The 15699-nt window shown below is 37.4% G+C and overlaps 1 protein-coding gene across 1 annotated transcript in view; it reads right to left on the reverse strand.

Moving 5' to 3' along the window:
- Window positions 1-3525: 3525 nt before the first annotated feature.
- Window positions 3526-15699, reverse strand: part of LOC122798300 — an 855395-nt gene continuing 843221 nt past the window's right edge. The window contains exon 7 of the mRNA XM_044067127.1: window positions 3526-4108. Coding sequence (XP_043923062.1) covers window positions 3867-4108 — 242 coding nt within the window. The 3' untranslated portion in view covers window positions 3526-3866. The remainder of the gene's footprint in view (window positions 4109-15699) is intronic.

A 15699-nucleotide genomic window follows, 5' to 3' on the forward strand; every position in this document is an offset into this window, starting at 1 on the left:
ACTAAAGACATTCTAGAAGCAGCTACTTGGAGTTCTGTACATACCTTTACAAAGCATTATCATTTACCTCTTTATTCTAGGTCTAGGGCTGGGTTTGCCACTGCAATCTTACAGGGCATGTCAGCAGCTCCTACTGCTATTTAGTTGACCAGCCTCGCTTTTTCCGTTGCTCTGGGATTCTACCCTTATGTCAGGACTGCAGCAATGGGAGGCGAAGAACATAGTACAGTTTTGTACCTACCATAAATGTAGATGTTCGAGGATCTCCATTGCTGCAGCCCATTTTCCCCTCCCTCCTTCCCCCTTTTTCTTTTTAGGTTGAGGTTTGGGTGGTGTTTTTTTTGCATTCTGACGTCTGAGGCAAGAAAGACTGAGGTTATGGCGTCGGTCATGCACATTTGTACTGGCACGTACTGATGTCAGTCTCGAGCGCCGATGACCGACGCCGGTTCTAGCCCTTTGGTATTCGGGCCGATGGTGGGCAGTGGAATACCCTTATGTCAGGACTGCAGCAATGGAGATCCTCGAACATCTACATTTATGGTAGGTACAAAACTGTACTTTTTTTTTTACTTGTAACTGTAGCAAACAGATGCTACACTTTAGACCCCTTTTTTTTTTTTACTTGTAACTGTAGCAAACTGCTTGCTACAATGTAACAAGTAGACGCAACAGTTTAGACCACACATAAAGCGCAACAGCTTTCAGGTTTAACCGCAAATGTAATACCGGCTTTTAAAAGCCGATATTGCATTAATGAAAGATCGTAATCACATGATCGCATTCTCCCTGTCCACACACCCTAGCTGCACTACTGACACAGGCAGGGGGAATATTTATAAAATGTTTTTATGATATTTCATTTATAAAATATATGGGGAAAAAAACATAACTGGAGACCATGAGCATGTAGTCTCATCGGGTAAGCACTGAGATCGGCTTGTGCAAATTGACAGTGTCATGCCCCTCAGCTGTTCACTTTTTTTTTTTTTACTTGCAAATATAGCAAACTGCTTGCTAGAATGTAACAAGCAGATGCAACAGTTTAGACCACACATAAAGCGCAACAGCTTTCAGGTTTAACCGCAAATGCAATACCGGCTTTTAAAAGCCGATATTGCATTAATGAAAGTTCGTAAAAACATGATCGCGTTTTCCCTATCCACACACCCTAGCTGCACTACTGACACAGGTGGGGGGAACATTTATAAAATGTATGGGAAAAAAACATATCTGGAGACCAGGAGCATGTAGTCTCACCGGGCCTCTCAGCTGTTCAGATTTTCGTTTCACATTTTGACTTTGTTCCTTAGAAAATTTGTGGTTTTCTGATTTTTTTCTGGGACATCAATAAGTATAACATTTTTGCTAAATGACAGGCATTTGAATTTCAGAGTGCATATTCTTCAGAAAATGCATGGTAACACCGGGCTTTTTTATTCTAGGAACTTTCTTTTTGCTAGAAATTATTATTTTTGTCCTTGTTTAAAAAACAAGGCAGAAACAAGTACTGTGTGAAGCAGGGAACACTAGTACTGTGTCTTATTCCCGAGGGAAGTAAAACACTACTGGAATACAGGTTTGTGCACCTTTTAAAAAACTGAATACTGTGTGGGTGGGATTGCTCGAACATCATTGCTGACGTCACAAACAGGGAGGTGATTAGCAAAGTGGGTGGCAATGTTTTCAGCTTCGGTCCGAGGCAGAAATGCAATTTTAGTCATGAGATAGCATGAACTTAAAGTGTATCCTGATGTATTTTGGCATTTTGATACCAAATGCAGACTAACAAAATAAATGAGCACATTTACATTCAGAATACACTTAACCTGTGGCTCTGCTAAGAGCAGGGGTTGTATTCATAAATGCTTGCATATTACACAGTGCCACCTTGCATGTCTTTACATAGTACCCTAGCCAAACTCTTCTGTGTCATATGCAAGTGTGGCGATCTTTTAGTGTGGTCTGTGTGAATTAGTCCACTACATGTCAAGAATGACTGCAATTTCAGAAGGTGCACAGTAAGATGAGTCAGAAAATCTCACAATACACAACTTCTGAACAGAGTCGCACAAGTGTGTTTGGCTATCAGCTGTACTGCACTGACTGATTTCTATACATAAGCAACAGCATCCTATGGTATCCTGTTTTCTGAGGCAGCACAAACTCTACCTGCACGGTTCTGCAGTATGTGGCTACAGGTTGTCCTATAAAGTGCCCATTCTACCAGCTGGACTGGCCATTCATAGTTCAAATTGCTCTGATAGGTGATTCATCAAGTTAATTAAAAAAATGTCTTTCAGTTTTTCTCGGTTAGGGGTCGCCACAACAGAGCTCCAGTCCGCTCATGATTGGCAGTGGCTTTTTATGGTGCCGAGTTGCCAGCCCGACGCCCAGCCTTCAAAGAAGGCAAGCCCATTCACGCTCACACCTACCTGCATGTCTTTAGCATCACTCGACCGCAGGGAGGACATGCAGACTCCACACAGGGGGCACTCCAGCCGAGAATCGAATGGGAGAACCTCTTGCTGTGAGGCAACAACACTAGCAGCTGCACCACCACGTTGTTTTATTTAATCTGGTACAGCACCATATAAATTATGCATTTCTGTGAATCCTGCTTTTCTAAGTAATGCAACTCCTAAAATAAGCAGAGAGTTTTGGAATGCTCCTGTGGATTTTTATGAATTTTATTTCTAAGTCTGATTCTTTTTAATAAACTGGTACATGACATTTGGAATCATAGCTCCCTTTATTTAGCTGTATAAGCATTTTTATTGTTGTTTGATGAAAACAATCAATAGAGTTATATTGTACTTATAAAAATGGTCTTTGCAGTCATTGTCTTAAGTAAAATAATCCTTTGGAAGTCAACAACCACAGTTTTCTTACTGAGGTGCTTTCAGGATGCCGAAGAGTTTCCTTTTCTATACTTGTGAATTAAACCTAAGCATTTTCAGCTCTTTATGGTGCCACCCATAGTCCTGTTTGATAATGATTAGACATCAGATTTCAAGTTCTGCAGTGTTGGCTCATAATAAAATCAAAGAACTGGTGAACATGAGAAAACATTATTGTGATTATGTTATAGCAGTTGGATTGTTGTTTGGATGTACTTCTCAGCACTGTGCAATCTTCACTTGTTTTAAACTGCTAACCTTCATGTTGTATGACTGCATGGACACGAGTCTTTCAACTTAGGAATCTAGTATCTGCTTGTATAAAATATGCAAATAAGCTGGAGTCTACACATACATTTTGTTAATTTATTCAACAACAAAGTAAAACACGTTTTCATCTATGTATGGCATACATAGCTCTCAACCTTTTAGCACAAGAAATCATGGTGTGAGAAAGGCTCAAAAATAGGGTTTTAAATATTGCTGTTATAAACTTAGAAAGTTGTTAGAATAAAAGGATTTGTATTGGGATTCACTTTCTGAAAGATATGAAATATGAAACTCAAATGTATGCCATTATTTAGTAACTTCAATCTTCAGTGATTTAGCAGGAAACCACACATTTTATGAGGAACAGACCAAAAATGTGAGACAAAAATCTGGACATTGTGCTAAAATCTGTACAGCTGAGAGGTATGATGGCATATATAGAAACTTTCTCTTGTTACACTTTTTATGCTTATATTTTGTTTGTTTTACTTAAAAAATCCCACTAATGAGCACTGTCTCATAAAAGGATAAACTTGCTTCAAATACAGTGACAGGACCAGTCTGATAAATGCAATATAATCTGTGGCACTAATACTAAAGAGTATGCTGTAATATGAAGTTTCTTACAAAAAAATGCATTTAGTTTAAATGTTTTACAGAAGGACTTCAAATCTGTGTTTGATCGATGTATGTGAGTCACACTGGTATAGTTCTTTCAACCCGAGACAGCTGATCATTGTCCTCTTCAAAGGCAGTATTGTCAGTCGCACTGGAAATGTGAACATCTTGGTCAACGGAAGAAAAGTGTGTAGTAGACTTCATTGATTTGTTTGATGTGTACGGATTTTCTGAGGGATACAGAGGTCTGAACTTGCCACAACATAAAGCAGATAAAAAGCGAATCACAAAGGCTATAACACTGGTAGCCAAAAGAACAACTAATAAAGGAAGAAATAAATATCAGATTAACATCAAGCTCACTTAGTATTCATTAAAGTTTTGTAGCTACAGTAAAAAAAAAAAAAAAAAAAAAAAAAAAAATTCATTACGTTTATTGCTGTTACAAGTCACAAGTTAGAACAAGAAACATATATTCATACAGAATAATTCAGAAAGGATAACTATAAACAATGTGTACATCTTATTACATCTTATTATAGCCATATTCAGTATTATTTAACTCACTCAAGTGCAATATTAGACAAATAACTTAGGCATTTCAATCTGTAGTGTGTTTTGTATTACTTTAAATAGGGTAGTCAGTTTAACTCGGGGAGGGTATTCTTTTCGTATATGAGTGTTGGTAAATGTCTCTGCTCTTTCTTGCATGTATTGGGAGTAGTACTGTATTTGTTAGTTATGTTTATTCCTCTACTTATATGTGTTGTTCACATTCCTTTGGAATCTCAAGAATTGAGCTGATGCATGAATTTCATTTAGGCTACACGTGTGTAGTAGTTGTAAATGACAATAAAGTTTATTTTGACTTTGACTTAACTTTCTGTCTGATTTATTTCCAATAAAGTTACAGAGATAACATATCTGTCTATGTGTGTGTGTATGTGACTTAGGAACACTCTTGTTGATTGTAACTCAACAGTCAAGTGATATTGCTTCCACAAATCTATCAGATTCAATACCTTAGAGCAGGATTTGATCAGATGTAAAAATTAAAGTGGGTCGGGTCCTCTCTGATAATTTCTGCTTGAACAGAGGAACCAGGCAGGGGTGTCCTCTTTCCCTTTTATTAGTTGCATTATATTTAGAAACACTGGCATACAGAATAAGGGACTCAGAATTTCAAATATATAATTGGTTTGGCAGTCAAGAAAAGCTGGCTTTATTTGCAGACAATATTATTTTATACCTGACAAAACTAGAAAAAGACATTACAGCGTTGTGGAACATTTTGAGACCATTTCAGATTTTTACGGGATACAAAATTAATGAAACTAAAACAAAGGCAGTAGCAGTAAATTATGTACCCACACATGAACTGGTTCAGGAATGCCCATATTTACAGGGAGATGATAAAATGAAGTATTTAGGAATATGGATTAAAAATGATTCAAGTGTGGAAGCTAAGGATATGTGGGAAGAGACTAAACAAAAGATAATACAAAAACTGAAGAAATGGAAGCTCTGTTATATGGATATCAATAGTAAGGTACAAGCAGTTAAAATGGTTTTAGTCCCATTAGTCTTATACACAGGGCAGGCATATTTTTTATAAACCAGAGGAGAAGTTGTGGATCGCAATTAATAAAGAGCTGAAGGACTTTGTCTGGGAGGGGAAGATGGCAAGAGTCAAGTGGGATAAGATGATTGACAGGGTGGCTTGGGATTACCCAATTTGAAGGGGTATTTCAGAGCTACACAGTTAAGACTCCTATACACAGCACAAGTAGAAAACTATAATTGACTCTACCTTAATCTGTACTACCAATAATATACCCTCACTCCAATCCCTAACCCAAACTGTATTCCAAAAAGTAGAAAACTGGTTCATGCAACATTGTTTTCTCCTGAATCCAAAGAAAACAAAACTACTACTTTTTACACCAACTCATAAGTCACCCACTCCATTCTTCTCTATAACCTCCAATAATGCTACTAATATAGCACCAGATACTACCACCTGCCTACTAGGTGTCTGTCGACAATCATCTTAACTTTGATGACCATATTAACTCCACCATAAAGACTGTTAACAAAAAACTTGGTACCCTCTGCAGAATCAAACCCTTCCTTACACCCTCAGCCAGGCAAACTATCGCACAAACTCACCTCATTTCTACCCTTTTCTATGCCTCTGCTATATATACCAACCTATCAAAAAACAACATCTCCAAACTATCTACCTGCTATAATAGTATTGCTAGATTCATCACATGCTCTCCCTTTAAAACCCACCACTGCCTTAACCTTAAACAACTAGGATGGTTAGAATTACAGAACCATATACTCTGTCAACAGTTACTTATGACACAAAAGATCCTATACCACCCTAACTGTACCCCCATCCTCTCTAATCTGATCTCTCTATATAAAACCGTTCTGCAAATAAACTACTTGTCTCCTTAACTAAATCAAACAACAAAGCTGGTGACTCTCTTTTCTCAAACACTATAGGAAAAAATGGAATCAGCTCCCTCCTGAACTATCTACCCTAGCATCTGCTTCTCAATTCAAAAAACAAATAAAAGAACATCTAAAAACTAAGTGGCTTTGTCCTTGTGCAAACCCAGACTGAAACTTGTATTTCACTCCTATTTCAACCCTACCCCTCCCTCTTGCCTCCAAAACTTATTTCTCTCCTCTTGTTTTATTCTTAGTAATTTGATAGGATTTGGGAACTTTGTTCTTTCTGCAATTGCCCTGGTGCTGTCTAGTGCATTTGCTTGTTTATGTCTGGTCTAGCTTTTGCCTAAATGTTTTCTAGTCACTGTTTGTTAGTCCCATTTGCTTTTCTCATTTTACCTATGTTACTATGGTACTGTTGCTTTATTACTCTATTTTACTTATTTGCTTTTGTTATATTGTTATTCTTATGCTTGGAGCTTTTCTCCCCGGGCCTCTACTGGAAATGGACATGTATCCAGTTAGACTAGCCCGGTCAACAAATGTAAAATAAAATAAAATAAAAAATAAATAAATAAAAATAATTCAAAGTGGAAAGGGATGATGATGAAACACGGGGGAAGCTCAAGAAACAAGGAGAGACTGGAATTTTGGATGCAGGCCTTTAAGGAGAACAAGAATAATCATGCAGAATATTATATCCATAAAGTAGCAGAAAGTATTCTAAGAACTAAACCAACACAGGAATGGAGAAAGGAGATTCTGCCGATGGGGATGACTGTAATTAGGGATACAGACAATAGGCAGGAATTTATTGGAGAAAACTGGCAAAGGAACCAAGGTATTAGGAGCAAATAACCAGACAGGAAAAGATGCCAAGAATTTATTTGGACTGCAGGTAAAGATTGCCTTCCCTATCAGGGACTGATATCAGAGTACAGGCAAAGAGAAAGAAATGGGAGTTTTAAATAAAAGAGCAGCACTGGTAGAGTTTTTAATATAATTTAGAACAGAAGCTGCCATTAAAAAGGGGATAATTAGTAGACCATACAAAATATTGTATGATAACTACAAGAATGAAACAGAGGAGGTTAGAAAGGATTAGGAAGAGAGATTGGACAAGCCATTCACAAAGAAACAATGGGAGGATATATGTATGTCTCCGAAATATGCAACAAAACCTAGAAGGTTTAGGATTTTTGCCTGGAAATATTTACATAGATATTTTTATACCCCCAAGTAGATTCAAGAGAAATTTTCCTTAGGCAGACAGCAAATACTGGAGGTATGAAGGGGAAAAAAGAGGTAACTGGGAACATATTTTCTGGGAATGTGGTGAGTTAGCAGAGTTTAAGGATTCACTGCGGGATACACTGTCAGAGATGCTGGTTGGGCAGATTGGTCTGACGAGGGAGATGATTTTTATGAGCTATGATACAGAATCAGAATTGCCTAGACACGGTAAGACCTTTCTGTGTCTAATAATGGTGGCTGCTAGAAAATGGAAATCAAAATCTAAACCAACTATACTGGAAGTAGTGAATATAGCAGCAGAGATAAAACAACTGGAATTGAGATCTAGAAATGGGTAGGAGCAAACTACATAGGAAAAAAATTGAATTGTGGGAACAATACATACAAGGGAGGAATGAGGTTTAAAAGATGACAGGACTTAAATGAGTTGTGTAATATCTGAGTGAGAAAGATTGGGTAGTGATGTGTAATGTTTGCAACTGGGAGTGTATCAGTATGGCTTGTGATGTAAAATGCTTGCAACTAGGATTGTGTTAGTCTGGTTTGTTTTCATTTATATAAATTATGATTGCCTGTGTAGTGAGTGATGGTTTAATAAATTTGATGTTTCTTGTTTTTAAAAAAGGCATGGATTGAATAATTTATGTAATATTGCTTAGGTTATGTGATATATAGCAATATATGTGAAGTACAATGTTTATGTTAATATACTTTGATTACTTTTATATGAATGTAAAGTTGCTTGTGTCACAAGTGATAATTCAATAAAGGTATTAAAAAATATCTTAGAGCAGGATATGAAAAAAACATAGAAATCAGGTAATCTATTTCTTTTGATGACAGTTTCTTTGTCTACACCGTCATGAAGATGAGAGATAATCTTCATCCTGTTTCTGGTGATAGTTTTCCTAGCTGTAGACCATAACAAATAATAGTCTTTCTTATCTTCATTTTTTTAAATAGTCCTCTTTAAAGGTGAGATCTAAAGAAAGGTTATACAGGGCCAAGAACCTATTCTACTTCAAATTATCTATCCACAGAGCTTTAACAAAATAGTCAATATTCCCCAAAAATCCTCTTAAAAGAATATAATCATACATTATGTGAAACCAATCCACTGTAATCTCTTGACCACACCTCTGACATTCAGTTTTGGAGTTTTTATTTATCTCAGCTAGTTTGTGTGGCATGAAAAAAGCTTAATGTAGAGACTTCCAGGTAAAAAGTCACAAAAATTGTACAATGGGAAGTACTCTTTATAGATTGCATAAGTAGTCTATCTCTTTCCAAAAGAAATAAAATAATAATAATAATAATAATAATATTATGAGCATTTTTGGAACAATTCTAGAAAACGATTCAGTAAGAAATATGTTACAGTAAAATCATGTGTGGTTTCAGAGGTCGTCTAAATAATATTTTATATTTTTCAGCCATCAGTAATCTGATGGATGCTTAGACTATAGATAACATCAATTGTCTGCAGTAAAATACAGTTCTTCTGTTAACCGTAAACATGCATGTACAAAGAAACTAAAAATAAACAAAACATGCACCACATGTGCTGGGAGTCTGTTAAGAATGTCTAGCCATTTAACATACAGAAATGAGCCTCAGCAGCAAATGTGCTTTATCCTGTACTCCAGGGCTTGATTCTTTCACAGTATTCATTTGCATATCGTCTACCCAGAGTTATAAAAAAGAATCACTGCAGACTTTTTTCCTGAATTTTTTTAAGGTTAAATCTGTTCAACAAGACAATTATATCTTTTTTGTTTTGTTTATTTATGAATTTTATACACCCACTACACACAACTGCCTGTTTCAAAGGTTCATAGGTTCATAGGTTGGTACTAGGCTATCAGCCCTAGGGCCTATATAAGCCTAGCCATAACAATTCCCTGGCTATTTCTTCCCACACTGTTTACTTCCCTGGACCCCTGTCTAGCAGGGCGACTGACGTGATCCCCGGGGTGAATTTCCTTTCTCCCATCCAGTCATCAAAAGCAACCCAAAATATTAGGACTACTGTTTTGCTTCCATCTAACCAAACATCAGAGTGTAACCCTAAATATTTCATCCATAAGTCTTCAGGGACTACTGTAGTAGTCTCCCTCTATCCGTTGACCAAACAGCCTAGGCCTCCACTCTGTAGCTACATGGCTAAACAGTTTGCTCTCAACCCATCTGTGGCTAGGTTGATTGCATTTGATGTTTTAAGACAATGTAACAACTGCCTTATTCTTACTGACTGTTCACTGCTTCTGCCAGTTGGTAGTACAACCTACAAGAAATGTAAATATTTAAGAAAAATGGAGGCAAACCTCTCACATTAGCTCAGTATTGGTAAGCATAATGCCTTCACAATACTGTGTCATTCACAGCACTCTACTAAGCCCATAAAAGAAAAAAATTCCAAAGATTCCTAAAACTTATTCTAAAAGACCCCAGCCCCCAGTTCACAAGGCAACACCTACTCATTCTCCACTCACACATACTGTAAATCCACACAGATTACCCAATGGTCTTCAAGAAAGCAAGCCTAGGCCTATAAGGCTTCCACAGAGGGAAATGTTTCACTGATAGATAACTTTATAGTCGAGTACATAGACTTCACATTCACCAGACTGGACAGCAATAGGGTAACTGTAAGCTCCTTGTCTGGTGTTAGGATCTATGATGACTGAAGGGCCTAAGGTCCTTTAAACCAGCCAGATATGACTATGACCTAGTGGTGACCTATGTGGGAGTGAATAACCTGAGGTACTTCACCCAGAAGGGCATGCAGAGAGACATAATGAAGTTTACTATGCATGTGTTACAGACAGGAAAGAGACTGGCCTTGAGTAGTATCTTGCCTTCACCAAGAATGATGCCTAGATACCAAGACAAAATAATTAGCTTTACCAACTGGATAAGTAATTGTTGTCATTTTAAAGGGACCAAGTATATGTCAGCCTGAGGTTAACTGGCATGGCCTACACTTCTTATGACAGGGCTTTCACATACTGCCTATAGCCTTTGCTGACCCCCCCTTTGGGTAGAATCCCACTGTACATCCTTATATAGCAGCATTGATCATGGCACTGCTCAGTGCTAGGAGTCTAAATGGAAGAATGCTAGAACTTGAGACCCTACTGTAACTCAGACATAATCATATCTGTGTAGTTTCTGAGACATGGTTTCAAGGCAATGACATCACTCTTTCTATAACAGGGTTATCTCTTATCACTTCTTTAGGCTCTTGGATAACTGCAAGGGGTGGGGGAGTATCTGTATTTGCCAGAAACACCATCACTCATACCAGATTACTCACAACCCTAACTTTGAGCTCCTGGAGATCTAAATTATCCTTAACAAATCCAACTGTTACTTCATTGCTAACTACAGATCCCAATCATTATCCTGAAAGATAATGGAAGTTACTTTAATATAATTAAGGGTTTAGTTATCAAACCAAACACATTCTTGCTTGGGGACTTCAATTACCCCAAAACTAAATGGCATCCTTAGATCTCTAACAATAGGTATGCTCAGAATTTCCTAGATTTTGTTAATATCAATGCAATACAGCAAATTTATAAAACTGCCCATTAGAAATTCTAATATCCTTGATCTGGTCCTTGCCAGTCTAGTCCCTGGCTGTGCACACCATGCATCTGCCCAGCTCCAACTAATTCTGATCACAAATCACTCATATTCACAGTTAGGCATAGTGGTACCACCCAGCCACCAAATGAGATCACCTTTAGGGACCTCTCCAGGGCAAACCTGCATCAACTATACAAAGTCCCCAACAATACTCCACAAATGGACCCAAATGAAAGGGCTGCTCCATTCACCTCTGATTTTTACCAGCACCTAATCTGCTGCACTGAAACGTCTGTACCCAACCCCTAAATATAACAGTAAATTCAGGGATAAGCGATAGTTGACCTCACATATCTATAACAAAAGAAGGAAAAATGATGAAAAGTCATACAAAATCCCCATCCTTTATCTCAAAACCAAATGAAATGTGTCAGTAAAGAACTTAAGAGCAGTGTTAGAAAACGTAAAGCACAGTATGAATCTAAGGATACTGCAGATACCAAAGGAAACTACAAATCGTTTTTTCATTAAAGTCAGTAAATTGAGGAATAATGTACAATAATGCATCCATAATATCAAACGTTATGATCCCAAAGATTTAGTCAACATAAAACTAAACATATTTAGTGCTTACCTTACCCCATCTACATCGCATTGTTGTCACTAATATCCCTGCAAATGTAATTTCCCATAAAAATAACATGGGAATGACTCTTAGCATCCTTGTCAAAGGGACCAGATAACATACCAGTCTGCATTCTCATTAGCACTGCGTACATCCTCAGTATTTACTCAAACTGTTTAACATCTGCTTATCCACGGGGTTTGTGCCTGAATGGAGGGGGCAGCCACTCATGTCAGACCTCCCCTACTCAGTGGTGGCCCATTTACAGACCCAGATGATTATTCTTCTATCAGCCTCACCAGCCTTACATGCAAAGCCAAGGAAACTATCATAGCAGATTAATTTATGCAAACATAAGCAATGTTGATCTAGACCCCAGTCAGTTTGGTTTTGTGAAGGGCAGGTCCTGTCTCCTGAACTCAGTAAACTTCCTTGAAAATGTTTCTGAGAGTATGGACTATGGTCACTTTATGCACACTGCTTGTCTTAACCTGACCTGAGACAGATAATGGTCAAATCTGTCCCTAGTCAGGGTAATGGATCAGGAACTCCTCCCATTGTCACCACCCAGCAGCTATTTCAGTGTCCCATTACTTGCCTCTCTCTGTCTCCCCATTTACCATAAAACACTGTTCAAGCCTGCCAGTATGCATACTGTTTCCTTTGTTGATTACAGATATTTGGATTTAACTTAAAACTTTTATTTTAAATTTTATAGCACAAACACTGATAACCATTTGCTAAACAAAACAATACAGTCTCACAATGAAACAGACTTGGCACGAGCAACAGTAAACTTCTCTGCCATTGAACCTCATGTTCATTGAAACAGCATTGAAACCCACAGTCATAGAAAAGGTATCTGGCCAGTGGTAGAGGAAAAGTACCTTTGGACTGTTTTCAAATCAAAGGCCCCTTGCAAACATTTTTAGGACCATGCATACATGCACGTGTCCTGTGATTAACTTTTCTGGTTGTATTAAATTATATTATTTGTTTAATAAAACACCACTCGTTAGAGTGAGTTTTAAATTTGCAGTTTTGGACATTGTTCCAGTAGGCAGTGAAACAAAACGTATGAACCAATAATGACAAGGTTATCCATTTCAGAACATTTCAACTATAAAAGACCACTCAAGTAGCTGTAATTATAATCCACCAATAACAGTCAATATGTACAATCTCTGCAGAAGTAAAAGTCATCTGAATAATTCCACATTAAAGAGCTCTTAAATAATAGTTTGCTGTCATCAAACAGCTTTGCATTTCAGTGCTTCATTTACAAATGTAGTGCTTGCTATCTTTCAAGAATAAATTACCTATGTTATAAAAAAAATGTAATAAAAATTGGTGTGCTGGTGAATGGTTAGCAAACCAACAACAGGTTCATAGTTGCTAGGCATGTGATCCAAAGGATGACACATTCAGGAGTGCAGAACCCTCTCCCTCTCACTGATGTGGGAAGAGAACCCACAACTTTCTGCACCAAAGGCAAATATGCTACTTGTTAAACCACTGACACAGAACAGCACGACTATGAAACTCTATGACTGACTTTGACAGACTGTAATCTTCATTGAGTTACCAAAAAAAACAAAAATAATAATCTAAATGAGACTTGGCAGTTGGTGTGGAGGTTTAAGGCACTTGCTTACTAATAATTTAGGATCAGGGTTTGACTCTGAGCAAAGTCACTTAACTAGACAGCCTTCTAACTGGGGGCATTACAGACACACACTCACTCACTGTTTCAGCTGTTCTGTGTCTCATTTTGTAGGTATCTCTGTTTGTTTGGGGGTTGGGGTGGCATAATAAGTTATGGTCTTTACCTTAAATCCAGATTTTCCCACAATTTTACATTACATTTGTCCTGATGTTGAGATTTTTGGGGTTTGCTGTTCTCCCAAGAGGTCGTAACACCCACCTGTGTTCAGAAAGTCTCCCAAAAGTTCCTAAAGCTCTCCTGTGTTTTACACAAGTCTTCCAGCTTTGTTTTATTTATGGGAGACTTTAATTTTATTTCCCCCAACCAATATGGGCCCTAGACAACTGCCTAGGTCACCTAATGCTAGATCTGGCTCTTGACCTGACCAAAGCTTTTGACATTATTGCTCTTGCTGGTATTATTGAAAAACTAGACAAATTTAATGTAAACCTCTACATTATCTGCTGAATTGCAAATTGGCTATCCAATAGATCCTGGCTTTTGAAACTGCTGGCACCCTCTCAGTATGTAAAATTGTAACTAATGGTGCACCACAAGGTTTGGTGTTAGACCCACTCCTGTTGACATCTACTTTGCATACATCCAGTTCAATATCCCATAAGTGTGATTGAACAAGTTTGCTGATGACTGCAAGCTAGGCGGTGTTATCCGCTCATCCATTGACACTAAACTGCTCCAACAAAGACTGAACTATGACCATACATAGAGTATTGAAAATGGTCTCAAGCTAAATGCAAAGAAAGAGGTATAGCCACATTCTGCAGAAAAGCTGTTCTAATTTCATATGTTACAAGTGGTACTCATTTTCAAAAAGATATGGTCATAACAGGCCTAAATAATTTTTAACAAAGAAAATTAAATGCCTTAAATCTTTCAACTATCCTGACAGATTAGCATAATTCTGCTTATACTCCATAGCATATAGGCTGCTCACACGTGACTTATGTCAGATTTTTTAAATCATGAAAGAACCAGTTCTATGTGACCTCCTATTTTTTTTTTACAAAACCAGTAAAACACCCATACTAAGGATGTAAATCTACATTAACAAATAAACAACGCTCACTGGAGGAATAAGTTCCTAGCTCGATGTATTCTCGAATCAGTTACTACCACAAGTCAATATATGTCCTACTTTTAAGCCTAGTCTTGATTGGATATGTAGACACAAATCTATTCCAGATTTGTCATGTGCATCCTGCTCGTTTTGGGAGGTGAGCAGTGCACAATTAATTTTTGTAAAGGGTGGCAAGAGCTTTTAATTGTATCTACTTAGCTATTCATCTTATGGTTCCTGTGATTGCTTGTCTAGTATTGCTCTTTCGTTTGTAAGAGACTTATTCCGAGTCATACAGAAGGCAAATGGACACTAGGAGAAAGTCAGGTCTGCAGGATAAAGCTCTTTTCCTGCTCATGTCTAATTCTGTGTGATACATTGCTAGACATTCTTAACAGAATCTCAGCAAATGTGGTGCATTTTTCTTTATTTTAAGTTTCTTGCTATATGTATGTTTACCATTAAAGTAGGACCCTTATTTTACTACAGATTGTTGTGGCTGTAACTATTGTGAACATTTCAGATGACTACTCAAACACTGTGCAGTATAAATCAATGTAAGTTCATATGTTTTCCTCATCATTAAGCTGATCCACCTTGTCATTGGCCAGTAGATATTCATACTGTCTAGTGTGTGTTACAATTACCTGCTTATTTGACCATAATTGTCTATATTCAAAACATTCTCATAACCTCCATCAGTGCTATATATAGTGACATGGACAAGGGCAAGTTTACAAATCCAGGTTTTGGACTATGTAAAAGTCTTTGACTCCATACTTTGTCCACATCTTGCCTTTATCCTCAGTGTATGACTTTTCTCCTGATTCCATAAGTTGGTTCTAAAACTGTCTTGGAAGTTGTACAAACATGTCACTGCTCAGTCCATCTCCTCCTCATCCCCCACTCCACAACAGAACAGATTAAAGTTCAATTTAGGGGGTCTGAATTTATTCCAATCTTTCTATTAATAACTTAATACTTAATCCAGAACTGTATGTACAACTGTATGCACAAGGATGTATGTTCTGAGGTGTTGCCAGGCTTATGACTGTCTGGCTGACAAACAGCTTCTTCTGCCATAATACCAAGTTGATATTTATACTTCCCATATATATATATATATATATATATATATATATATCACAAAATGAATAAGACAGCAAATAAAACATTAAAAGTAAACTCCAATCAT

This window comes from Protopterus annectens, chromosome 3.part1 (genome assembly GCF_019279795.1).
Source record: "Protopterus annectens isolate FY-2018-M chromosome 3.part1, PAN1.0, whole genome shotgun sequence".
In the NCBI taxonomy this organism is placed as follows: domain Eukaryota; kingdom Metazoa; phylum Chordata; order Ceratodontiformes; family Protopteridae; genus Protopterus; species Protopterus annectens.